Raw genomic sequence first — 26,987 nt, forward strand, 5'->3', positions numbered from 1 at the left:
ATGCGTTTGCGTTCTGTTCGTTTTGTGCCGAGTGCCCTAGTGTAATATGGCGGAAAGCTTTTATCAATTTCTTTTGTTACAGTTGTTCTGCATTTGCTTTTAAAAAGTTGTAGTTTGAATTTGATGTTTCGAAATTATTGCAAGCATTCGTAATTAATTTCCTTGCAAAATTTGCAATATTTATTTATCTACCAGTCATATCTACAAGGTCATATGGTTATGACAAATGTAGTTAGAAAGATTGTTTTTCGGAATCAATATTTTTTCAGTGGAAAATAAATCAGAAATTAAGAATGGCGGAGAGTCGGCTGCTCATAAAACGTCCTAGTTCCTCAAGTCCTCCTCCAAATTGTGCAATTTGTTTGGGTTCATTCTCAAATAAATGTGTATCTGATACTTGTTTGCATCAATTCTGTTTCAAATGTCTTTTGGAATGGTCAAAGGTAAGTAAAAAAAATACCTGATAATTTCTTAACCAATATTGTTGATTAAAAAATAATGCTCTACTAATGTAGATGTCACCTAGAGTCTTCTAGAATGTTTTAAAGAAGATAATAATATTACAAAAATATATTATAGGTATTACCAAAAAACCTATTACCACTTACAAGTATAATATAGGATAGTAGCCACAATAGTAAAAATAATGCAGCATGATTGTGTTAAAAATAACACAAATTTTGATAATTTTTATTTCTTGCTCTCATTGCTTCACCTAGTTTCTATAATTGAATGCTATGTTGGAAGCTGTAACCACCAATAGTTTCATATGTGGGTTTTTATCTCAAAACTTCGTTTTTGGCCTTAGGCCACTATTGCTCTGATAGCCTCAAGTACATGTTTAAACATATCTATATCTATATAGATGAAGATATGTCAGGCCTGTTTCTTCAGGTCATCTGACACATCACATTTGTGGCCTTCCCCTTTCTTGTTTGTGGTTCCTTTGTAACTTTGAGGAAACATATCTATATATGAAGAGTACAGGGGAAAAACAAGGAATGTCACATTTTATACATCTTGAGATAAAGACCAATAAAGGTTTAATTCTTATGATAACTACAAACTACTTAGAAGATTCTTAGCAGAATTCTAGCAATTCTTATGCTAAAATCTTAAAGTTGTTCTGAAGCTATTTCCTTGTGGCATTTTTATGATTAACTATTTAGTGGGAAATAAGCCACAATTAAATTGAAAAAATAATTTTATTAACGTTTCGAAGCCCAAATCGGGTTTCGTTGTCAAAATACAAAATACAACTAAAATAAACAAAAATGTTGTTGCTAAGTAAAAAAATTCTTCTAATAATTTATTTAATCTGACTCATTTATATTGGCAATTCAGACGTATATTATACATTTTAAATTAGAAGACTTTAAAATGATATCGCCAATATTTATGAGTTGCGTTCCTGGGACGACTTTACTAAAAGATAGTTCATTCGATTACATGAAATCAATCCCAACTCAAGAATATCCGTCACAAAAAAATCATAGCATGTGATTTGTCTTTAAAAAGACAAACAAATGCAACGATGACAGTAAAATTCTCGCGTTAGAGATTCCATAGTAAATCACGAGGGAAAATCGGGAAAAAACCTTGTGATACTGTCCCGACATCATAAGTATTTGGTCTTACATTTAATTTACTTTCAAAATACTAATACCAAATTCTGACTTTAATATGTTTAAGGTACTAGTACACTTTAGAAGACCAAAAATAAGCATTTTTTCAAGATTTTTTTCCTCAGAAACTTTATTAAAAATGAACATAAAACTTTTTACATATTAATATCTAACTCTTAGAGAATACAAAAATTATATCTTTTTTAATTTGTGCACGTACAATAATAATGTAGAGGGCGCCAAAGTCGAGGCCTCGAAAAAAAGTAGTTCCGATGGCAGACAGTTAATCTCAGGATTGGGATTTCTGAAACCAAAAAATCGTACTTCATTTGAAAAAGGAAGGTTTCTTACGTGACAATTTACCACCGTTAGTGTGCCATTATTATAGACCCCTTTGTTGATTAATTCACCACTCTGTTCTGCTTTGTATTTTCCATCTTAAAAAGCACAGAGGATAACAATTCGAATTTCAAGTATTCTGTATGGGTTTCAATGTGAAAAATCTCATATCTATTTACTTATTGGACCCATGCAATGAAGACTATCCTAACTCATAAAACTTTACATTTGACTTACTATTATGGTATTATTATTCTTTTTAAGCTTTTTTTGGTGGAAAAGTATGGTAAATCAGGTATGAATTTTAAGGCAACCAGTAAAGCATTTGCATGTGTATAGTAAGTTTACTGACCCACACTCCTGCAAGCGAAAACTATAGTAAGTTGAGTTACTGTAGTCTTCGTTGCAAGAAACACCAGAAGGTATTCCAAGTTTGAGTTAAACTGTTTGACTTACTATAGTTTTCTCTAGACTCTAATTTTAGGTATTCCGATTAACTATAGAAATGTTTTTTATTACAATTTTTTAAATAGTACTGTTTTGCTTCAATAAATCTGTTACTAGTAAGTCTAGTCTAAAATAAGTATTTTTTCGGTAACTGTTTCGACGAAAACTATAGTAAGTCTACAAAATTTAGCAAAAAATCTGTTTTTTGTTATTATTGATCTGTGAAATCGCTTAAAACCTTTTATACATAATATAATAGAAATTTAAATTTGTAAGACGTATTTCTTCCAAAGATAACATCATTTACTGTTACTAAGTCTAGAGTAAGTATTATTTTTTCCTTAATTGCTTCGACGAAAACTTTAGTAAGTCTACAAGATTTAAAAAATGTGTTTTTTGTTATGTTTGATTTGTGAAATCCCTTAATATCCTTTAAATATAATATATCAGAAATTACAGTGTGTAAGTATTTGTTCCAAAGATATCGTCATTTCTTACAGCGAACTCTTTGCGAAAAATTTTCAAACCCAATTATCCTCGGTTTATCCCAATTTCGAACCCTGATTATCTCAGTTCAACCAAAATTGAGTTACAATAGTCTTCGTTGCATGGGTCGTTATGTAGTTATAGTTATTAATATTTATATAATTTGTTTCTTTTCTTTTCAGATAAAAGCAGAATGTCCTCTTTGCAAGCAGCCATTTACCAGAATACTTCATAACATTAAAAACAATGGCGAATATGATGAACATGTGGTGGACATTCTTGCTAATGACCTTACTGCTGAGGAAATACATGTTGAGGAAATTAGGGAATATAATACTTTTTTACCAAATGCTCTGCCACCCACCAGACATCACTTTCATTTTAGGTAGGTATATTATTATCTAAATTTACTTAGTATAATTAGTTATTACACTTTTCTATAAGTATTATTTACAGGGGCGTCATTTGAAATTTTGATTGGGGGGGGGGGGCAAGAATTATATATACAATATATTATATATACAATATATTATATATGATTTAATGATGAAAATTGATGTATTTTTTGTAAATTTCAGTCATTTTCAGGGTCAGGGGGCAAATGACCCCCCTTACCCTATCAAATGACGCCCCTAATTATTTACTATCTGCAATGGTTTGGTTGTTTCGGAGTTAAGATGTTTGTTACTTTGGTGAGAATTATGTTTTCAACAGGTCGGAGCAGCCTGTGTTATCCCATAAAATGTTATGCCACAAAAAATTGATTTGGAAACTACAGTGTAAACATCCTTTCTTTGCCTTTTTAACAGTATTTTTCAAAATGGCATTGAAAGAGTATGGCATAAAACTAAACAGACATTAACACGTTGACAGACAGAACGTCTATAGATGTCTAAGTTCCATTGATGTAATGTGACACAACGTCTATAGATGTCTAACTTTACTAAGGAGGCCATAGAATGGATATAAAGTTTTTTTAAAGGATTGAAAACAATGGGTGAAACTATTTAATTTCCAATCAGAAATCATTTGAGGTTTTATCAGGTGTCCCCCAAGGATGCCACTGTTTACCATTACTATTTAATCTCTTTATACAAGGTGTCCCAAAAGTAGTGGAACTGTCGAATATTTCGCGAACTAAACACCGGATCGAAAAACTGAAAAATACATCTTTAATAATTTTCAAAAATCTATCCAATGACACCAAACACTATCCCCCACTACACCCCCTGGAGGTGGAATGGGGGGTAACTTCAAAATCTCAAATGGAAACCCCCAGTTTTTCTTGCAGATTTTAATTCGTTACGTAATAGTAAGCAACTTTTATTCAAGAAATTTTTTCGAACTGTGGATAGATGGCGCTATAATTGGAAAAAACGATTTATCCATATACCATAGGTAAATTATAGAAACGGTCTAATATCTCACGAAATACACTTCCAAATGAGAAACTAAAAAACAGATTTTTAATATTTTTCAAAAACCTTTCGAATAACACCAAATGTGACCCTCCAACCCACCCCCTGGAGGTGGGGTGGGGGGTAACTTTAAAATTTTAAATAGCAACCCACACTTTTTATTACAGATTCGGATCCGTCATTAAAAATTAAGCAACATTTATTCGAAACATTTTTTAGAATTGTTAATAGATTAATTAATCCTTTAATTGGAAAAATACGATTTATTAGCGCCATCTATCAGAAATTTTAAAAAATGTTTCGAATAAATGTTTCCTAATTTTTTATGACGAATCCGAATCTGCAATAAAAAGTGGGGGTTGCTATTTAAGATTTTAAAGTTATCCCCCACCACACCTCCAGGGGGTGGGTTGGAGGGTCATGTTTGGTGTTATTCGATAGGTTTTCAAAAAGATTAAAAATCTGTTTTTTGGTTTCTCATTTGGAAGTGTATTTCGTGAGATATTAGACCGTTTCTAGAATTTACCTATGGTATCAGGTTAAATCGTTTTTCCCAATTATAGCGCCATCTATCCAGAGTTCGAAAAAATGTCTTGAATAAAAGTTACCTACTTTTACGTAACGAATCCAAATTTGCAAGAAAAACTGGGGGTTTCCATTTGAGATATAAAGTTACCTCCCACCCCACCTCCAGAGGGTGTAGTGGGGATTGGTGTTTGGTGTAATTGGATAGATTTTTGAAAATAATTGAATATGTATTTTTTAGTTTTTCGATCCGATGTTTAGTTCGCGAAATATTCGACTGTTCTGCTACTTTTGGGACACCCTATATATTTCTGATAATCTTGAATCATTAGTTTTACTTTTTGCAGATGACTTAAAGTTATATAGATGTATAAAATCTATAGCTGACATACATATATTGCAAAAGGATACAATATTTTCCCATGGCTACAACAGGTTTTTGTATCCCAATGCAATTATACATGCGTTGGACTTGTTACGATTTTCATTAAAATTTTATTATAACTTTTTATATAGTCTGTATAATAAAAACAACTTTGTATTATTGCGGTAAAACATATCTTGTGGTACAATGTTGTGGAAGACCCTGTGTATTTGTAACTAATTTTAAAATGTGAAGCTTACAGCTGCTTCTTCTGTGAATAACTTTGATATCTCCTATAATAATAGCTATATTTTCAAGCATTTCAAGCATTTCAAGCTTATCAGAAAGATCAGTGTTTGAGTGTTCTGCTGCAGAGGTGCAAATTGATGGGAAAAAGATTGTAGTGCTGTCCATATACCGAACCGAAAACCCACAAATTTTAATAGATAAACTGGACCAAATACTCTGTGACCTAGTTGACAAGGACTCCATCATTTTTCTGGCTGGCGATTTTAATTTGGATATGCTGCTTGATGGTGTAGGTTGGCCAGGTACATTAAAAACGTTTTTGAGCTCCTTTGATATTAAACCCTCCATCAAAGACTATACACGCATACAAGGTAACAAAAAATCCTGTATAGACAATATTTTTACAAATCTAGACATATTTGATTCTGTTATATTCAATCCCCATACGTCTGATCATACTGCTCAAAAGGTAAAATTTGAATTAAATAATATTGACTCAAATATAACAAAAAAACGAATATTTAACAATGAGAATAAAGATTCTTTTAAACTTATGTTGAGTAATGTTGACTGGGTATCTGTTATCGAGACATTAGAAGTAGATGATCAGTGGGATACTTTCATGAATATAGTTCAAAAAATTTTTGTAAACTGTTTTCCACTTAAAGAGATAAATACAACAAATAAAAAAAAATCTCAACAGTGCTTGCAAAATGATGATATAAAAAACTGTAAATCTAGGCTTGATGTTTTGTTTACACTATCTAGTAATAATGATGAATATAAAGATATTTACAGGGCAGAAAAACGTAAGTATAATGCTTTACTCACTCAATATCGAAAAAATTGTTATAAGGAACGAATCGAAAATAGTGAAAATAAAACTAAAATGGCTTGGCAGTTGGTAAAAGAGATTAAGGGCAATTCAAAAAATCAAGGTAATTTTTGTTTAGAGGGTGATCCTCAGGTGCTTTCTGATGAAATAAATCAATTTATGGCAAATGCTGCGGCTGAAGCTGTAAAGAAAATTAAGCCTGTAAAAAATTTTCAAATTAATATCGAACAAAATAATCATTGCATGTTTTTAACTCCTGTTTCAGAAAAAGAAATAGGCCATATAATAAATAACTTAAAAAACAAGCATAGCTCTGGTTATGATGAAATATCAACCAGCTTAATTAAATTTGTTTCATCAGAGATTTGTCTTCCTCTATCCTTTATAGTCAACACTTCTTTCAGGCAAGGTAAATTTCCTCAAAGTCTAAAACTGGCAATTGTCAAGCCACTACATAAAAACCTATAAAAACCTATAAAACTATAGACCAATAAGCCTTCTTCCATCATTCTCAAAAATATTCGAAAAAGCAATATATTACAGACTACAAAACTTTTTTACTACAAACAACTTATTTAGTAATTCGCAGCATGGTTTTCTTGCAGGGAGGTCAGTTGAGACAGCTACCTATGATTTTATATCAAAAATTTTAGAAAAACTAGAGTCAAAAATGAAAACACTAGGTGCTTTTTTAGACCTATCTAAGGCTTTTGATAGCCTAGATCAGAGGTTCCCAAACTATTTTTTCTCGTAGACCACTTTAAAAAATATACTGGTTTCGGTGGACCCCCTGCTGCTATATTTTTACCATACTTCCAATGAAAAACATGGGAGGGGGTTAAAAATAAGACATTGAAGGTCTTTTTCGTCTTCTTTTCTTTTCTCAAAATATCATTTTAAGCGATTTTACAGTGATTTGGAATCTACTTAAACAAATTTGCATTTTTTATCGTAAATTATCAATTGAAAAAATAATTTAAATAATTTAATAGAAGGGTTGTCCAAAATGTGATTATTAGGCATTATAACAAGTTTTTTGTTTTACAACAAGTTGTTGATTAACCTTTAGCATAGAAAACGTTACAATACTGTTTTTCCATTTTCCTCCATTCCCAAAATACATGTTCTTCTATTTGGCTGAAAATTTGCTCACAGATAGCCAAAACACAGGACTTTAATGGTTAAAAGAATTTGTATAGTTTTACAATACAAGAAAAGTTACATGCAATAAAGAGTCAAAATTATATAGTACAGTCGGGATAGCATGTAGTAGTGTAAATTTAAAATCGCGAATAAAGGAGAACCGTTTTTGCTCAATATCTCCGCCATATTTAACTTTTCGACAACAAGTGTAAGGAGTGAAGTTGTGGAAAATATGATTTCGTATAATTGATTCTATTATAAATTTTTTTGTGCCGTCGGTATGGGGGAAAGAGTGACAGTTACAGCATAATTATTGAATTATCTCGTTTATTATTAGTTTTAGAACAAAAATGTACCTATACAAAAATGGATAGAATTAAATTTTATACAATTTTGATCTCTATAATGTTTTTGGTAAAATCAATATTTCAGGTAGTACGTATGCGGTAAAGGCGCGAGCATAAGCCCGGATTGATTTGATAGCAGTGCTTTTTGTTCAATATCTCCGAAATTCTCAACTTTTCGACAAAAATGGTAGGAACTGAAATTGATCCAAATAAACTGTGTTTACAATAATTATTATAATTTTCTTAACCATTTTTTTCGTATGGTCGATATTTTCAGAATTAATTGTCCTTACAGTAGACGCCTATATTTTTGACTCTGATATTATTCCACGTATTTTTTTATATTGTAAAATGATACAAATTCTTTTAATCACTTAAAGTCCTGTGTTTTGGCTATCTGGGCAAATTTTCAGTCAAATCGAAAGACATGTGTTTTGGGAATGGAGGAAAATGTAAAAAACGGTATTTTAACGTTTTCTACACTAAAATTTGATCAAAAACTTGTTTTTGATCAAAATAACTTGTTATGATGCATTATGATAACATTTTGTGAGTCACTATTATTAAAATATTATTTTTTCCATTGATATTTTACAATAAAAAAATGCAGATTTGCTTAAATAAATATCAAATCGCTATAAAATTTTCGTAGACCCCCACTTGCAACTTGTGAACCCCCATTTTTATTTCACGCCAACGTAGACCCCCGTTGAGCCCCTCGTGGACCCCTGGGGGTCCACCTGGACCACTTTGGGAATCATTGGCCTAGATCATGCTCTCCTATTGCAAAAATTATATTGTTATGGAATACAGGGACCAGCATTGAAATGGATAAAATCATTTCTTACAGATAGATCACAAAAAGTATGCTTGGAGAAACAGGGATGTAAGGTTTACTCTGAACCGATAAACTTAAAATTAGGTATACCACAGGGGAGTATTTTAGGGCCTTTTCTCTTTTTGGTCTATATAAATGACCTGCCAAATGCAGTGATTAGTGGTTCCTCAAACCTGGTAAACTTTGCTGATGACTCAAACATGCTATTTTGGGAAGAAACATTAGAAACACTCCTCACAGTGGCAGAACAAACTCTGGACAAGGCTGAACAGTGGTTCTGTGGAAATAAGCTGGTGCTTAATACTGATAAGACAGTATTTGTTTACTTTAGAACCAGCCAATCACGAGAAGAGTTCCCAGATACAGTCAATCTTTTATCCCAAAACACAGAACCTTCTAGATCAGTTAAGTTTCTTGGTCTTCATATTGACCAGAACTTGAATTGGGGAGAACAAATAAAAAATGCGACAAAAAAACTAAATAGAGCCTGCTACTCATTAAGAGTTTTGAAAAACTATCTAGACCAGGGAATCTTACTATCGGTATATTATGCAAACTTTTATTCTCTTATGCGATATGGAATAGTCTTCTGGGGTGCTTCGGTGGATAGCTCAACTGTCTTCATAGTCCAAAAAAAGGCAGTCAGGGTGATCCTAGGACTAAAGGCGAGAGAATCCTGTAGAGGCCGATTCAAATCACTCAATATACTCACTTTCTCAGCTGTCTATATATATGAATGTATTATGTTTCTCTTTAAAAATTTTACTTTATTTTATCACCTACAACCAAATCATGAATATAACACAAGAAGCCTTAATTTGAATATTCCACTTCACAGATTGTCCCTAACAGAGAAAAGTCCTTTGTATGCGTGCGTTAAATTTTACAATAGTCTACCATCTGACATTCAACGGGAAACAAGCTATAAAGCTTTTAAAAAAACGGTTTTTCAACACCTGGTTAACATTGAGCCGTATACTGTGGTGGAGTACCTGGCCTATCAGCCTTGATCAGCATATATGTAATTTGTATTGTTTGTATATTTTAGTGTATTGTTAATATATCTTTTTAATATGTGATTATTAGTAGCATTTTTTAATATGTGATTGTTAGTAATGTGACGTTATTTGCTCAATTATGTTAAAAATTTATGCAAATAAAAATTTACTCTACTCTACTCTACTCTACTATAACAGACTTCTTCTAGTGCTGACTCCACTAGTAAGCTTGGCTATAACCATTGCAAATTCGTCTCTATCTTATGCTTTTCTTAAAAGCCTTTGTGTGTTTAACCCAGTCCAGTCGCTAATGTTTTTCAACCAAGATATTTGTCGTCTACCAGGACTTCTTTTTCCTTCAATTTTACCTTTCATAATCAGCTGTAACATCTCGAACTTATCATTGTTACAAAAATTGATGGCCCTGTATGTTTTTCCATTTTGTCTACATTTGTATTCTGTGTTTATTTTTTTTTCATTACCAATTAAATTTATTTATTTATTTACGGGCCTTACCCATTATTACAAAATAATTTAAGAGCTAAAATATACATTAAACCTCAAAATAAATTATAAAAATATGTAAATATACTTAATTAAAATCACAAAATGGTAACGTTACACAGACAATGATAGCATTATCACAGATAATAAATTAACAAATATTATTTGGACACTTAACACTAAATCACCTAGCTACCTATAAATATACTTATAAATTTATAAATTAGTGTTCTTCCCCAAGCGTTAAATCCTTAATAAAGCACATAAAGCGTCTTTCACATAATATACTGAAATCAATGTTCGGAGATAAGTTATTGACTGTCCTTACAGACCTTGAACTAAAACTATTAAACTTTACATTAGTTCTACATAAAGGTTGTTGAAACATGAGGTGAAATCTAGTATTCCTTGACGGCACTGCCAAACCAATACAGTACAGTAGATCTGGGCAATCAGCAATACCATTACTAGACAATTGCTACTGGAATCAGTGAGCTGAGCATATTTTCCTTTTTAAAATAAATGTTTTTTATTAGATGTTAATAGGCATTATACTCCGTCTACCGAACAGACGGAGCAATCACCTGAATAAATTACCATATTTCTTCAAAATATCTTAACGCACGGCTTTGTACACAATAACTATAACACCAATACCGATTACGTTGTTATCGGTATTGTGTACAAGGCCGTGCGTTAAGGTATTTTGAAGAAATATTGTGATTTATTCACGTGATTACTCCGTCTGTTCGGTAGACGGAGTATAGGTTAGGCAAATTTTCAAAAGAATATTTTTTAGGACAACATTTACTGTGGATACCCATGGAGAACATGCAATACAACAAATGCTTTTGACACATCCCCAAATTTCAGTCAGTACAAGTGGATATCCTGAAAGGTGTGTATAAATAAAATATTTTGATAAATTTATCAAGATAAAAAAATATTTTTGATATACAATATTCAAGACAATATTAAAGACATACAACAACGAATAATCAAACAAACGTCTGAATTTGTCCCACAAAAATGGATTATGTTCAGCCATGAATGTTTAAAAGAAGAAGACTCCAATACCAATTCATAAAGATTTGGTGAATAGGTTAAGGGATTCCACTATATCATTATATTATAACGCAATGAAAAGTTACGGTCGGGAGTTTAGATGTGGTACACTCTTAAACGGGTCTACCCCAAAATCCCGACAGCCAAAATCCCGACAGCCACAATACCGACGGCCAAAATCCCGATACGCCAGAATCCCGACAGGCCAAAATCCCGACAGGCCGGAATCCCGACAAGTTTGATAAGTTTCTTTTTAACATATAATTACATTTATTTCTTGTTTTTTGTTTATGGCCATCTGTTTTTTTATTTTTTATACTAAAGAAAGGTATTTACCATTTAATATGAACTAATTTTCTAAATAAAATTTCCAACATGGGTATATAAATTAAATTATTTTTTTTGCCAATATAGTCCAATAATATATGTATAATCAAATCCTGAATTCAAGTTTACTTTCATATAATATGCAATAGATATTATCATGTCACTTACAACCTTCCATTTCAGTAAGTATATATAGCTTTTATATTATAAAATGAAGTGTTTAAATAATAATTTTTTCTTTTAAAATACATAATAATTTACATGTCGGGATTTTGGCCTGTCGGGATTCTGGCGTGTCGGGATTCTGGCGTGTGGGTGTTTTGGCCGTCGGGATTTTGGCTGTCGGGATTTTGGGCGGACCGCTCTTAAACAGATGTACATGCAGATGACAAAAAATGATAAGTCATCTTTTACCTTAGCATAGACAAGACAAATTCAGAAGGTAAGGTCGTGCTAATTTCTAAATTATATTTTAAAGACGCAATTTTAGTAGCTTTTCTACCCATTGAAACAGTGGCAATTGCTCAAGTAGAATTAACGTGAGGATTCTCCAGATTTTTCCCCGAAGTTATTAACAAATATTTCCATATTTGAAAGCACACTGTCTTCAGTTAATGATGTTATATGGGCTCTAAATCAGTGGTTTATAGAAATCAAACAACCTTTCTTTGTGGACATCAGCATTAGAAACTCAAGAATAAGAGTTCAAAATATATGTTAATCATAATAAAGATTATGTTGAAAAATATAAATGAGATATTTAGCAATTGTTTATTGTAAATATATTTTTATCTCAGTAAAATTGAAAATTGGTTTGTTCAAATTTATTTTCACGTGCCAGGTTTGTTTTATTTGTAACATCTTTATTTTTGTAGGCATTCTGCATATCATAGACGTCGACGTGAGATTCCAAGACGTGAGATGCCAAGACGAGAGATTCCGACTACAACTGCTTTCCGGAGATCTGTTTATACACGAAATTTATGGGCCATTGCGCCTCCAGATGTTGATGGAAATTTCATGGCGTGTACTCCAGAGTATTTCAGGTATATATTTTGTTATTGTTGTTCTGAAGCTATTTTCTTGTGGCATTTTTACAATAATAAAAATTATTCATTAACGTTACATTCGAAACGTTAATAATAAAAATCATTTTTTAATAATATTGTGACTTATTTCCCATTCTAAATAGTTAAAATTATTTTGTTATTGTTTTACGTATTAGCTAGGTCAATACAGTTAAGTCCATGGTTCTTTACCTGCGTGTCATCATTTAGAGCATATGAAATAAGTCGAAAATTTACTCCACGCAACAGCAAGTGACAGAAAGTGGCTACTGCTCCGATCAGGGATTATATGATAAAATTAGATGTTACATATTATATTATTTCTATTCAAATTTCTAATACAAAGTACAAAGAGTTTTTCCAGGCATAATCTAAAAAAAATCTTTCACTTTTGCAGAAACTTAAACAAAACCATTATTTAACTGTGTGAATGAGGTTAACTTTGTATGTAAATGATTGGCAAAATAAAATACACTTACCATAAAATTTAAAACTCCAATATAAAATTAGTTGTCAAAACAGCTGTTTGTGTAATATAAATAACTTCTAAAGGCAAAAACAGGACAAAAAAAGACAGCAAAAAATCCCAACAAACTGACAGCCACAAGTAAACAAACCAGAAAGTTACAAATTGTACTTAACACCTTGGCTGCGTTACAAGACAAATATACCTCGTATTACATTAACAGTTGGTTGCATTGACTGTGTCGTAACACACGCGAGCAAATCGGGTATATGGGACATATTATATGCCTTGTAACGCACTCAACGTAAGTTTACAAATACCTCTGTCCTGTCCTGACCTCTAAAGATGTCCTGAATCTAGAGCGTTCATAAAATGAAGATGTGTCTTTACTTAACCTTTAACTACCCGCGCATCAAGTTATAACATAACTACACGCGTGGAATACTTTATACGCCACACTTAAAACAGCGGATTTGTTTATTTTTTTTTTGAAAAATACACTTTAGTTGTTTGTTATAAACCTTATTCGGCATCAGTGAATACTTTGAGTTAATTCTCAGTAAGCCAATTGGGATTTATAACTGAAATCATGGAATAACTGGATTCCATGATAAATAAAACTACTAATATTTTTTTTTTGAAATGTGATTTTTTACGGAAGAAAAAGTATTGTTTATAAAGAAAAATATATTGTGTGCCATAATGACTAAAAAACAATTGAAATATGTACTTATATCACTACTTATATTAATATAATCGTGGCGTATATTGTCCACCACCGGAAACAACAAATAATAAACTGTAAATTACGATCTTCCCAGAACGCCGATTACAACGAAACTAAAACCAAATTGTAAAGCACATTCCAGTGATAGGTTAGAGAGATAAACAAGGTCAAAAATTAAATTTTTAAATAATTTTACAGTATAATTCTTATATCTGGCGTACAAAATACGCCAGCGCGTGTAGCTAAAGGTTAATAACAGGCAGTAGCTGGTTTGTCTTTCATTTCATGTGTGGAAGATAATGATGCTGATAAAAAGTATGTTTTATCTTGCCATGTATTAATGATGCACAGGTAAAGAGCTCAACTGTAACCACATTGTTTGATAAAAACGTCTCACCCTTTCTTAGTCCCTTTAAGTAGCGCATCACTTAAGAGGAAAGGAATATTTTGACGCCTGTCAAAGTTTTCAATGTATTTTTAATGTAATCATTTTTTTCGAATCCTGAGAAAACTAATAAATATTTTTGGAAAATTTAAACGCAGAATGAAAGATTACTTTATTACCGAGGGCCGAAATTCCCTTAGAATGAATAAAAAGTTTCTTTTGAATGAGATATTTGAAATTAAAAATCACACTACATTTTCTCTTAGTTTTTCACCCCTGTAACTTATTAAAATAAACATTATAGAAGTTTTCAGGGACTTTTGGCCCTCGGTAAGAACGCAATCTTTCATTCTGCGTTTAAATTTTTCAAAAATACTTATTAGTTTTCTCAGGATTCGAAAAAAATGAATACCCATTTAAATACCATTGCAGCCGAAAATACGTACCCATCCCCTTAATAACATAAGTCCCAAACTTGGCATAAGTGGTGCTACTAATAACAAATCTATATTAAGAAAGTGGTATACACAAAAAAGATTTAAAAATAAAAAAACCACTACTTTTGGTAAATTGTCAGTTTTGGTCATAATTTGTCGAGATTGCTAAATCTGAATATCTTAATAAGTTAATCTTTGTGTTTCTGGTAGAATTGGTGGAACATTTTGAACATTAAATATTTAAACCTACATTGTTGTGTTACATACTGCCCTGTGCTTTAGGGAGCGTTCAAGTATTACATAACGCGATTTTTGAAGATTTTTGCCCCCCCCCCCCAACCTGCGTTACGTAATTCTTGAACGGTCCCTTAGCGAAATCAATACTCTTTTCACTGCTAATGAGGTTTGGTGTCAAAGTTAGTTAAACCACATTGTGCTTCACTTAACCATTCAACTTTTTCAAAATTTAATTTTGTTATTTACCAACTGATTTGACCAATTTTTGTTATTTAGGTACCAATTTAATTTACCAACTGATTTGATAGTCCTATAGTTTATTTTTTAACCAGGAGGAGTAAACTAAAAGACAGATTCACACCCAAGAAAGTCACTAGAATAATAACCAAATACATCTTCTTTTTGGTTGATCTAGTCGGCCCTCAACGGTAATCCATAAATATTATATTAAATTAATATGTCGCGAAAGAGTTCCAAAAACAACTGCTTTTTATATAAAAGCAGACTGAAAATCTAAAAATTAAAGGAATAACACAGAAAACACAAAAATCGCCGATATAACTTAATTAACCTATGAAATGTCACTAGTGTCAAAATTTGATAAATGTCATTAGTGTCAAAATTTTATAACAGTGGAGTAAACTTGCCTGCGGTTGGACCAATTACAAACAAGCAATACAGCGCGGTAAATTTGAATCACTCCTCTTGGTTAAAAAAACAAACCATAGCTGTTTCATTGCTCTGAACCTATCTCTTCTATTTACAGTCATAGGTTTGCCGTGTAGTCTATAAATATGTAATGAGTATCTAGAATCTAGGCCACACTCCAGTGGTTTGTCGAAAATTAGTCTCAGGGTTGCAATATGATGAATTGTCGATGTACCATCTCTGGAACCAGCTTGGTATTTTCCTATTATTTGATCCGAATATTATGGTGCCATACAGTGGCATAGTATAGTGGAGAATATTGTATATGCTGCATGTAGAATCGTAATTCCCTGTGTTTAGAGTAGTGGTCGGCAAACTTTTTTAATGGAGAGCCGCAAAGTTCAAAAAATTCTATAGGAGGGCCAGAATTGCAGAAAAAATGCAATGGACCCTCTGTGCGCCGGAATAAATACTTTTGCGGGCTGTACCTTGCCCATCACTGGTTTAGAGCATTCAAAGATATCTCCTTTTTCACTTTCTTTATATAGTTCAGCTGGGAGATTATTCCGGGTGATTTATTTCTGGTTAGTTTTTTAACTGTGTCTTTAACTTTCAGAATCGTTGGTGGTTCCTCTTCCTTCTTGTCTGTTCCATTCACCTCATCTCTTTTGTCTTCAAGATTTTCTCCTCTATATTAAGTGCTGGTTAAAATATTTCATCCATCGATTCAAAACATCTTTTCTTGTTGTTAATAGGATAGGTCACCATTTGGACTTAGACTTCTGCATTAGTTTGTAGTTGCCTTGTATGTGTGTTTGAGAATTATTGGCTTCTGAGTCAATGTCCATTCGCCATCTTACCTTTTTGGAATTGTTTGTATTGTTTATGCGGAAGCTCTAAAGGAGTGCTTCCTGCTTCTACTGGTTTGTTTAGGTAGGTATCCAATCACAATCCTGCTCCAATTTTACAAAGAACTGTTTTATATTATATGTGCATTTGCTACCCATACACCTCCGATTGCTACATCCTTAGTTCGAGAGTGCCTCCGATTTTACGAGTTCGCTTCCGAAATCGGAGGCGAACACGTACAGTCATGTTTCTTGTGCATTTATTTGCTAACTCGTCTGTATAAGGCGTTTGCCAATTTTTTAAGTAGAGGTAAAATCGAGTCATTAACGTCTATCGATATACATTTTAGTTCGCCGTATCTGGCGTCAGAGGCGCAGCTTGTTACACGCGTATACTCTGTCGTTAGCCGAAGGTAGTGGGCGCCTCCGATATATACGCTATGTCCACCGGTTCACTTAGCCTCTTAGTAGTGGCAACATCGCAATCATTTAATCGTATAATGTAGTCGGAACCTGATACACAATGATTATGAATAGCTAGATATAAGACACTGCAACGCTAATATTTGTATTTTCTCACCGTAATAGAAAATTTTATGCAAGTTTGCATTTGACTAAATTCGTATAATTTCGGGGTAATCTTAAATTTATTAGATCCTAAGTAGGTATCTATCTTTATCTATTTATAAAATAGGGCCCGTGATTTAAATTAGAAAGTCTAAAAGGACAAAATTTAACTTTCTTTTCGCGTACATGGCTTTCAATAGTAATAGCACTTAATAGTGATGTAATTATTATGAGTCATACTTTTCTTGTACTAAGCATACCATACAATTGTTTTATGTTTTATTAACACTGTCCTTATTCTTATTCCTTTATTTTGATGTTAATCATGCTCATATTATGCGTACAGCTTTTTCGGAACTTCTGTACGTTGTTGGGTTCATCTAAAAGCATCCGCGCGCACAACTAGTGGTAAAAGTGTCGAAAATTTGCTACACGCACTGACAAAATTTTACGTTGTGAATAAATATGCGAGCTCCCTTGCTCATCCTGTCCCAATCCCGGCAATCCATTTTGGGAGTTGGTGACACCTTTAGGTTTTTATAGTTTTTTACGATTTCTTTCCATCCTTCTCTGTACTGGGCTAGTTGTTCGGAGTCATGTAACCCGTGGTTAATCAGGGTTTCTGTTTGATCCACCCAACGGCGAGATCTTCCCCAGATCTTTTTCCTTTAACTCTACCTTCGATTATAAATTTTCCATCGTGCCCTTCTTGTAATGTGTCCAAAATACTGCAAATATCACTGTTGTATTTGTTAAGGCAATATGTCTTTTACTTTTTGAGTTGTTATAGTATCGATACATTAGTTCGATGATCAACCCAAGATATTCTTAACATACGGCGGTATACCCACATTTCATAAGCATCTATTTTATTTCTATTCGTAATGTTATGGTTGAATTTTGAATTTTTCCAAATTGTTTCCAGTTTCATCATAGCTGTTCTTGCAAAAGTCAACCTTCTACGTAACACCCTCCTCGTATGTTACTAGAGACCCCAGGCATATGAAACTACATATTTACTACTTCGAAGCTTCCTTGCTAGGTTGACATAAATGGTCTGTTTTTACCGCATGCTAAGATTAAAAAACATAATGTAAATTTTAACAACTTTACTTAAACACTAAAGAAATGAAGTATAATATAGTTTACAAAATATAAAACTATAACATGTCAAGAAAGTAATCTGCTACCTAATATAAAAACTACTGTAGAAGTAAAAAAATAGAAAATTCAGTAATTTAAAATAAGTAGGTAGGTAAATAACCTGCCGCAAACGCCTAGAACACTGTACGTGTACAGCGTCTCTCAAATACACACTTTACTATAGAAGAGTGAATAAAGCACATAAAGACGAGCCTTTATTTTAATATACGAAAGTGATAGTCAAATAATAATAAAAAAAATCTTCCTAAAATGTTATATACTACTGTTTTTTTTAATTATTTTTAAAATATTTGAGTTTCGTATAAAAAATCTTGTCTCGATGTATCTTATCCGCTCCTTTAAGATTTTACTTTATGTACGGAAGACCCTGTGTTTTAGTCTTTTGTATTTTGTATATTATTTTCTATAGTTATTATAGACGAAAGTTTTTACTTTAACCCAATCTAAATTTTTTAATAGGGTGGGTTGTTCATAAATTAATGTTTGACATTCTTCTTTTTTTGGTGAAATTTTTTTTAATGTGCCCTTTAAAATATGACTTAACCAATTTTTTTCTGTTCTTCTGTCCAACATACTCTGTTATTCTTCGCCTTCTTTTTAATCATACCTGAACTATTGCAATCTTTCTCCTTACACTTTTTCTGCTTAGTTGTTGTCTCATTATCGCTATTGTCCCTATCCAATGCTTCACTGTCTTCACTAACATAATTATCTGGTCGATCGTTTGGTGGCTCAGAGAGACTGTCATCATCGGAATTATCACATGCTTCGACCAAATCCTTGGTAGGATCGATATCAATATCTTCTAATGACTTTCCTTTATATTGAAGGCCCTGGCTCTTATCAAATAACACAAGTATTTTTGACATCTTTGCCATTTGGTAAGCATCCTGCGTAATTCTGCAAGCAAGTATCAAGAAAAAGAAAAAAATCAATACACATTTCGCACCGACGTAATTCAGACTATACTAAAATCACAATAAAGATGCACTAGAAATAAACAAATCAAGATACTTGAATGTTACGAGGAGCACTCCCGAATCATGATTTATAATGTATAAACTTTGTAAAGTATGATTTAGGATTTATACAATGTATATACATTGTTAATCATTATTTTGGGAGTGCTCCTTGTAGCATTCAACGTGTCTTAGTTTGTTTATTTCTAATGCATCGTGATTGTGATTTTGGTGTAGAGGAAAATATTATTAAAAATACCAATGTTTACCTTATATCGGATGTTAGGATTTCTATTCAGAGTACGTATGGTATAACTAGACCCAAACCCAGACATCCAAAGTGAAAGTTATCCTCCAACACCAAATTGTTCTATATGGTCCACATAATGTTCAGAAAAAAGTCACACCATTTTGAGGTCGGGTTTGGGGGGAAGAGGGGGAGAAATCGGTAAATTCGTAGTTTTTTATGTTTTTCGTCAATATTTCTAAAACTATGCGGTTTAGCATGAACAACCTTCTATACAAAAATGTTCTACATTAAATTTGAAATAAAAAAGGTACATAAAAAATACATAATCCTTCTAAAATGAATGGTTCAAAAGTTACGGAGGTAGTATATGTAGTATAATTGGTCCAAAAAAAGGACTAACCCAGACATCTAAAGTAAAAGTTTTCCTCCAACGCCAAATTGTTCTATATGGTCCACCTGTTGTTCAGTAAAAAGTTACACCATTTTGAGCGTCCGGTTTGGGGGGGAGATGGGGGAAAAGTCGGTAAATTAGTAGTTTTTTTAAGTTTTTCGTCAATATTTCTAAAACTATGCTTTAGTGTAAACAATGCTCTATACAAAAATGTTCTACGTGAAATTTAAAACAAAAAAGGTCCGATACATAATTGTTATAAAATCAACGGTTCCAGAGTTACGGAGGGTAAAAAAGTGGATGTTTTCGATACTTTTTATATTCTTTGGGCAATTTATAGAAATTTTCTTTAACAGGATTGTGTTTTGTAAATAAAACTTACTATTTCAGTGGCCGATGATATGTTAATGATAAGCCCTTGAAGAAACGTCAACCTCACCACCCAAAATTATCATCAATTGCCCAGATAATATAAAAAGTATCGAAAACCTCCACTTTTCACCCTCCGTAACTCTGGAACCGTTGATTTTATAACAATTATGTATACGACCTTTTTTGTTTTAAATTTTATGTAGAACATTTTTATATAGACCATTGTTTACGCTAAAGCATAGTTTTAGAAATATTGACGAAAAACGTAAAAAACTACTAATTTACCGACTTCTCCCCCCCCCAAACCGGACGCTCAAAATGGTGTAACTTTTTACTAAACAATAGGTGGACCATATTCGCGGTGTGCAAGTACTTGGAAAGGGAAACGAGAAACGACCGTGCGCGAGTCGCGGAGAAATATTGCATCTATCTTAAATAATTCATATTGTCAATTGAAATTGTCAAATTGACGTATATTTCATACCTTCTGTCATTGACGCAGAAAAATTATATATTGCTCCACAATATTGATATGATATGCAATTATTATATAAAGGTAAATTTAATTAATTGTATTTTGCTTGCAGTACTGCATTTTAATAACTGATTTTATTTACTACATACAATTGTTTACGTTTACTAAACATAACCTGCATCTTATTTTTTCTTCTTATTATTTTTTTGGACTATGGTCTTGACAATTATCCAGCAACCAGGACTAATATAATTGGCCAATATAATTAAAAGTGCGAATAAAAGTACAGAGCGTAGAAATAGAGGTCGCTTTGCCGAACTTGCACGGTCCCAATAGAACAATTTGGCGTTGGAGGAAAACTTTTACTTTAGATGTCTGGGTTAGGCCTCTTTTGGACCAGTTATAATATACTACCTCCGTAACTTTGGAACCGTTCATTTTAAAAGGATTATGCATAGGACCTTTTTTATTGCAAATTTAATGTAGAGCATTTTGGTATAGAAGGTTGTTCATGCTAAACCGCATAGTTTTAGAAATATTGACGAAAAACTTAAAAAAAATTCGAATTTACCGATTTCTCCTCCCTCTACCCCCCAAACCCGACGCTCAAAATGGTGTGACTTTTTTCTGAACATTATGTGGACCATATAGAACAATTTGGTGTTGGAGGATAACTTTCACTTTGGATGTCTGGGTTATGGCATTATTTGGATCAATTATTATCATACTGTACGTAGTCTGACACTAACATAGTTACCTTTATTACTGCTATTTCTGTTATCTGACAAAACACATACGACACGAACTGTCACTCGAATTATTAAGTGCGTTCGCGGGTACCGTGGACAAATTGTCGCCGATAATTTCTAACCCCACTTAATATAAATAATACCGTCATATTAATAGATAAATATATTAATAGATAAATATACAAGGTATTTTACTTTTAATTAATATTAATAACTAATTATTAAATTATACTAGGTAAATATACCTTGCATATTTATCTATTAACGATATTATTTATATCATTTTAAAGTGCGCATGCGTTTTGCTGTTATTATCAGTATCATTCAGTGCGTCACACTTTTTTGATTTTTTTCTAATGCATTAAATTGTATGTGACAGAAAAAAAGGCCCGTCTGTGATTACTTTTTATAATATTTATTTATAATATTTATTCTAGTTGTGGATAGATAGCGCTATAATCGAAAAAAAAATTATTTACGAATTATAAAATATAATATATCTACGAATATAATCTGTACAATTTTTAAGGCTATACAAATCAACGAAAATGCCATTTTATAAATGCAATAAACACAATTGATTTGTTTTTATGCCAAATTGCAAATAAAATGTGACAACTGTCAGATTTAAATAAAATGTCATGTTAGAATAAATGTTATAAATGCATTATCACGGACTTACCTTTTTTATATCATTTGTGACGCACTGAAAAATGCTCATGAAAAGGACTCTAATTTGTCGCAGACTAGTAGCCGACAGGCACCCGCGAACGCACTTATTATTGTCGTTAAGTTATTGTAAAATTCTGCTGCTATTATAAAAAGTAAAAACTTTTTTGTAACTCGCCATTTTGCTTCTCTCTCTCGTTCCATCCCTCCTTGTGGAGTATTGGGCGCTTATGCGTTTCTTGGCCAAAAGTGTAAGATTGCTGTCTGGCCGGGACAGCGTATCTTCTTTTGTTTTTATTCTCTGGATAAATTGTGAACTAATTCCCTCCACTCTCTTCTATCTTTTGCTCTCTTTTTGACTTCGCCCCATCTTAGTCCAATTTTTTTGTGTTCTCTCGTTGTTGTTCTTTTCCAGCTGTTGTCTGGTCTGCCCCTTTTTCTTTTCCCCTCTGGTTGGTATTCAAGTGCTTGTCTTGCTATGCTGCTTTGGTGTTTCCTTAAAGTGTGGCCGATCCATTTCTATTTTTTTTCCTTGACTGTAGTAGATACGTTAGTTTGCTTTGTTCTTTCCCATAGTTCTGTATTAGTTATTTTATTTGGCCAGTATATTTTCAGGATTTTTCTTAGAGATTTGTTTACAAATGTTTGTAGTTTTTTAGTTGTATTTTCGTCCTGTTTCCATGTTTCTGCTCCATAGAGCAGTATACTTTTAATGCAACTGTTAAATATTTTAATTTTTGTTGTTTCCGATATTTCGTTTGTTTGCCAAATTTTATTTAAAGCGTTGAATGCGTGTTGCGCCTTTGTTATTCTCGTCTGTATATCCTTTTTACACCCCCCGCTCCTTTCCATGACAGATCCCAGATATGTGAACTTGTCTACCTCTTCTACTTCTTTACCGTTTATCATTATTTTATTATTTGGATGGTTATTATTTTTTAGAAGTTTAGTTTTTTCTGTGTTTATTCGAAGTCCGATCGTGTCGGAGTACTGTGCCAATTTGTCAATTTTTGCTTGCATATGATTTCGGTGTTCAGTTATAAGGCAGATGTCATCTGCAAATTCGAGATCTTCTAGCTGTTTGAAAAGGTTCCACCTGATGCCTGTTCGATCGTCGATTACTTTCCTCATTACCCAATCTATCATAATAAGAAATAGGGTAGGGGATAGTACACAACCCTGTTTGACTCCACTTTCTATGGATATTTCTTCTGTTACTTCACCTGAATGTTCTAGTTTGGCTTTGTATCCTTCGTAGAAGAGTTTAATAAAGTTTATGATTTTTTGTGGTATCCCATATAATCTAAGGATTTTCCACATCTGTGCCCTATTTACACGGTCAAAGGCTTTTTCGAAGTCGATAAAACTCACATATATATCTTTATTCCATTCATTTGTTTGTTCCAAGATAATTCTAAGGGTGCAAATGTGATCAATAGTGGAATGGTTGGAACGGAAGCCTGCTTGGTTGTTTCTCAGTTTTTTATCTAGTTCCGGCTTCAATCTTTCCAAAATGATTTTGGTCAGCACTTTGGATGTAGCACTTAGTAGTGTTATTGCACGCCAATTGTTGCATTTGCTCAGGTCTCCTTTTTTGGGTATTTTTATAATCAATCCCTCTTTCCACTCCTTTGGCAATTCTTCGTCCGTCCATATTTTATTCAAAAGTGTATGTAGCATCTCTACTGACTGCTCGGCGTCTGCTTTTATTATGTCAATGGGTATATTGTCGATTCCTGCGGCTTTGCCATTTTTTAGTAGTTTTAGGGTGTTTCCAATTTCTTCCATTGTAATTTCTCCAATATTCACTTCTAGCTCTGGTGATTCTACTTCATCTTCTATGATTAGAGTTATTTCATGCTTAGCATATATCTCTTGGAAGTATTCCTTCCATCTTTGTATTATTTCTTTCTCATTTTTTATTCTATTTCCTTGTTTATCCTTTACTTCTCGTATATTTCGTTGTGCTTTTCCTGTTAAGTTTCGTATGATTGTATATTGTGTTCGTAAGTCGTTTTCTTTCGCTGCTTCTTCTGATATATTTAGCATCTCATTTATATAGTTTCTTTTATCTTTTCTGGCTTGTTTTTTTACTTCTGCGTTTTTTGCCTTGTATTTCCTTTCAAGTGCCCTCTCTTCTTCCGATCCTTCCTTTTGTAGAATTTCTTCTTTGATCTTTTTTCTTTCTTCTATCAGTAGTAGAGTGTCTTTGGTAATCCATTTTTTATTTTGTCTTCTTTTTAATCCGATTGTTTCTTTTGCTGTATTCATCATCACTTCTTTAAAATATTTCCATGTTTCTTCGACTGACTCTCCAGTTTGTTGTAATACTGTTCGGTTAATTGCCAGTTTCTCACTGAATTTATTTCTTATACATTCTTGTTTTAGGGCATCAACGTTGTACTTGTTCCTTCTGCTGATTTTTTTGTTTTTATCTCTGGCTAATTTCATTTTTAGTCTCGCTTTGATTAGCATGTGGTCTGATCCCACATCAGCACCTCTTAAGCTCCTGACATCTTGCAGCCAGCTTCTCCATTTATATTCAATTATTATGTGGTCTATTTGATTCTTGTATCTCCCTCCCGGTGATTTCCATGTTTCCTTATGTATCCGCTTATGTTTAAAGATGCTTCCGCCTATTAAAAGTTCATTTTGCTCACAAAATTCGATTAATCGATTTCCATTGTCGTTTCTCTCTCCGATTCCCTCCTTTCCCATCACATGTTCATGTCCTTTATTATCATTTCCTATTTTTGCATTAAAGTCTCCGATTACTATTTTTATATCTCTTCTATATTTATTATTAATCTTATTAAACGTTGTTTGTAGTTGCTCGTAAAATTCTTCCTTCTCATTTTCGTCGTTTTTATTTGTGGGAGCATATACATTTATTACTATTATGTTATAATATCTTGCCTTCAGTCTCGCCCAAATAATCCTTTCTGACACTGGTTCCCACTCTACTAGAGCCTTTCTCCCCTTTTGGGCTAGCAGTATTGCCACTCCCTTTTCGTGTTTGTCATTTACATCCGTATTCCCAGAATATATCATTAGCTGTTGGTCACCTACTCGGGTTGATCCACTACCATTTCATCTTGTTTCGCTTAGTCCGACAATGTCTAATTTGTACTTATCAATCTCTTGGCTTACCTGCTCCAATTTGCCGGTTTCGTGTAGGGTTCTTACATTCCATGCACCTATAAATATGTTCTCTCTTATGTCTATTTCATGTTTATCTTTCGTTTTTGCTCTATTTCTATTTTCGTCCTTGCTCAATTCCTTTTTCTGTGCCTTGTCTGTCGTGATTTGTGCTTTTGTTTGTGTATTTTCATCTTCTGTTAGTTTTTTGGATTTCCCTGGTCTTCTTCTAGCTGGTTGCTGTATTGATTCCATTTGTGTGTTTTTCCATCTATTATTAATTTATTATATTTTATTGTAACACTTTTACCCTTATTAATTTCTTCATTTGCGACTTGTCTTATTTTTTTCTGTGTTTGTAGTTCTTCTTTTGTTATGTCATTATTTATATATACTTTATTGCCTTTTATGTGTTTTAGTTTAGCTTTATTTTGCATGATCTTTTCTTTTTCAAACTTGTTCTGTAGTTTGACCAAACATGTTTTTTCTCCCAGTTTGATAACTTCTTCGATTTGAACATTGATATTCATTTCTTTTTCCATGAAGCTTCCTACAGTTTGTTTCAGTGCATTTCTATCGATTGTATCTATTGGCAAGCCTTGTATTACAACATTATTTACTTTCCTTTCCTTTTCTAGTCTTTGTACACGTATTTTCATATCGTTTAGTTCTTTTTTCATTTCTTCCTTCTCCTTGTGTTTAGTTTGGTTTTCTTGTTTAACTTTCTCCAATTCTGTTTTCAGGTCGTTTAGTTCCTCCCAGTACTTTCTCTGTTCATTCTTTATCTCTTTTACTTCCGTTGTTAAATTTTTTGTTTCTGTGGTTAAGTCATGCATCATTTTAATAATTTGATCGAGCTTATTATCTTCGTTACGGGTTTTGTTAGGCGATCTAGACACTTTTTTACTTTTTTTGGAACAATTCTTCCTCTTCTTCTCTGTTCCTCTTTCTATGGTCTTCTGATGTGTCGTCGTCCGAATCCACTTTGTATCTATCCATTATTTTTACCGGTGTTAACAAATTCGAAGCCATTTTTTGTGGCGCAGCGTGCATGTATTACTCACTCCCGTTACTTAATAGTCCAATCGGTGTTTTGTCAATGTTCGGTTTGCGAAAAAGTGCCGAGCCCGCCTCAAAAGCGCGGAGGCTCTTCACCTTATCAAACCTAAATAGTTACTGTTATTTATAGTTCGTTAATTTGCATACGATATTTTTGTTCTTTCCCAATAAATATAAGAAATTGTACACATACAGATTATTTTCACTTACTTATATTCACTCCCGTTACTTAATAGTCCAATCGTTATTTTGTAACAGTTTGGTTTGCGAAAAAGTGGCGAGCCCGCCTCGATGGCTCAAAATCAAGTCACCTTATCAGAACTAATTAGTTTCTGGTTTTTATAGTTCTTTAATTTGCAAGCGATATTTTTGTTCTATTCAATAAATGTAAATATAAGAAATTGTACTTACAAATTATTCTGCTTGTTTTCTTGGCTCACTTTCTGCACAATTTCACTTTGTCACTTTATGGTTTCTTTGTCGCTTTAAAAGCTTTTTAATTATAGCCGTAATAATCACAAAACTTGATAAAAGTTACGAGCACTCATAAACACGTCTTACCAATTGTACGTCTTGTACAATTTTTAAGGCTATACAAATCAACGAAAATGCCATTTTATAAATGCAATAAACACAATTGATTTGTTTTTATGCCAAATTGCAAATAAAATGTGACAACTGTCACATTTAAATAAAATGTCATGTTAGAATAAATGTTATAAATGCATTATCACGGACTTACCTTTTTTATATCATTTGTGACGCACTGAAAAATGCTCATGAAAAGGACTCTAATTTATCGCAGACTAGTAGCCGACAGGCACCCGCGAACGCACTTATTATTGTCGTTAAGTTATTGTAAAATTCTG

General features: G+C 32.7%; 1 protein-coding gene across 4 annotated transcripts in view; it reads left to right on the top strand.

Annotated features, from left to right (window-relative positions):
* The window catches only part of LOC114329471 (E3 ubiquitin-protein ligase Topors-like), a 70,850-nt gene continuing 43,863 nt past the window's right edge, over positions 1-26,987 (top strand). The window contains exons 1-4 of one of the 4 annotated variants that reach the window (XM_050643781.1): positions 2-443; positions 3,080-3,282; positions 10,918-11,016; positions 12,386-12,556. In XM_050643781.1, the coding sequence (XP_050499738.1) occupies positions 294-443; positions 3,080-3,282; positions 10,918-11,016; positions 12,386-12,556 (623 nt within the window). In that variant the 5' untranslated portion in view covers positions 2-293. Of the gene's footprint in view, positions 444-3,079; positions 3,283-10,917; positions 11,017-12,385; positions 12,557-26,987 lie in introns of all 4 variants that reach the window. The other 3 variants (XM_050643783.1, XM_050643784.1, XM_050643785.1) reach the window with 3 other exon arrangements.

The sequence above is a fragment of the Diabrotica virgifera genome, chromosome 2, assembly GCF_917563875.1.
Source record: "Diabrotica virgifera virgifera chromosome 2, PGI_DIABVI_V3a".
In the NCBI taxonomy this organism is placed as follows: Eukaryota; Metazoa; Arthropoda; class Insecta; order Coleoptera; family Chrysomelidae; genus Diabrotica; species Diabrotica virgifera.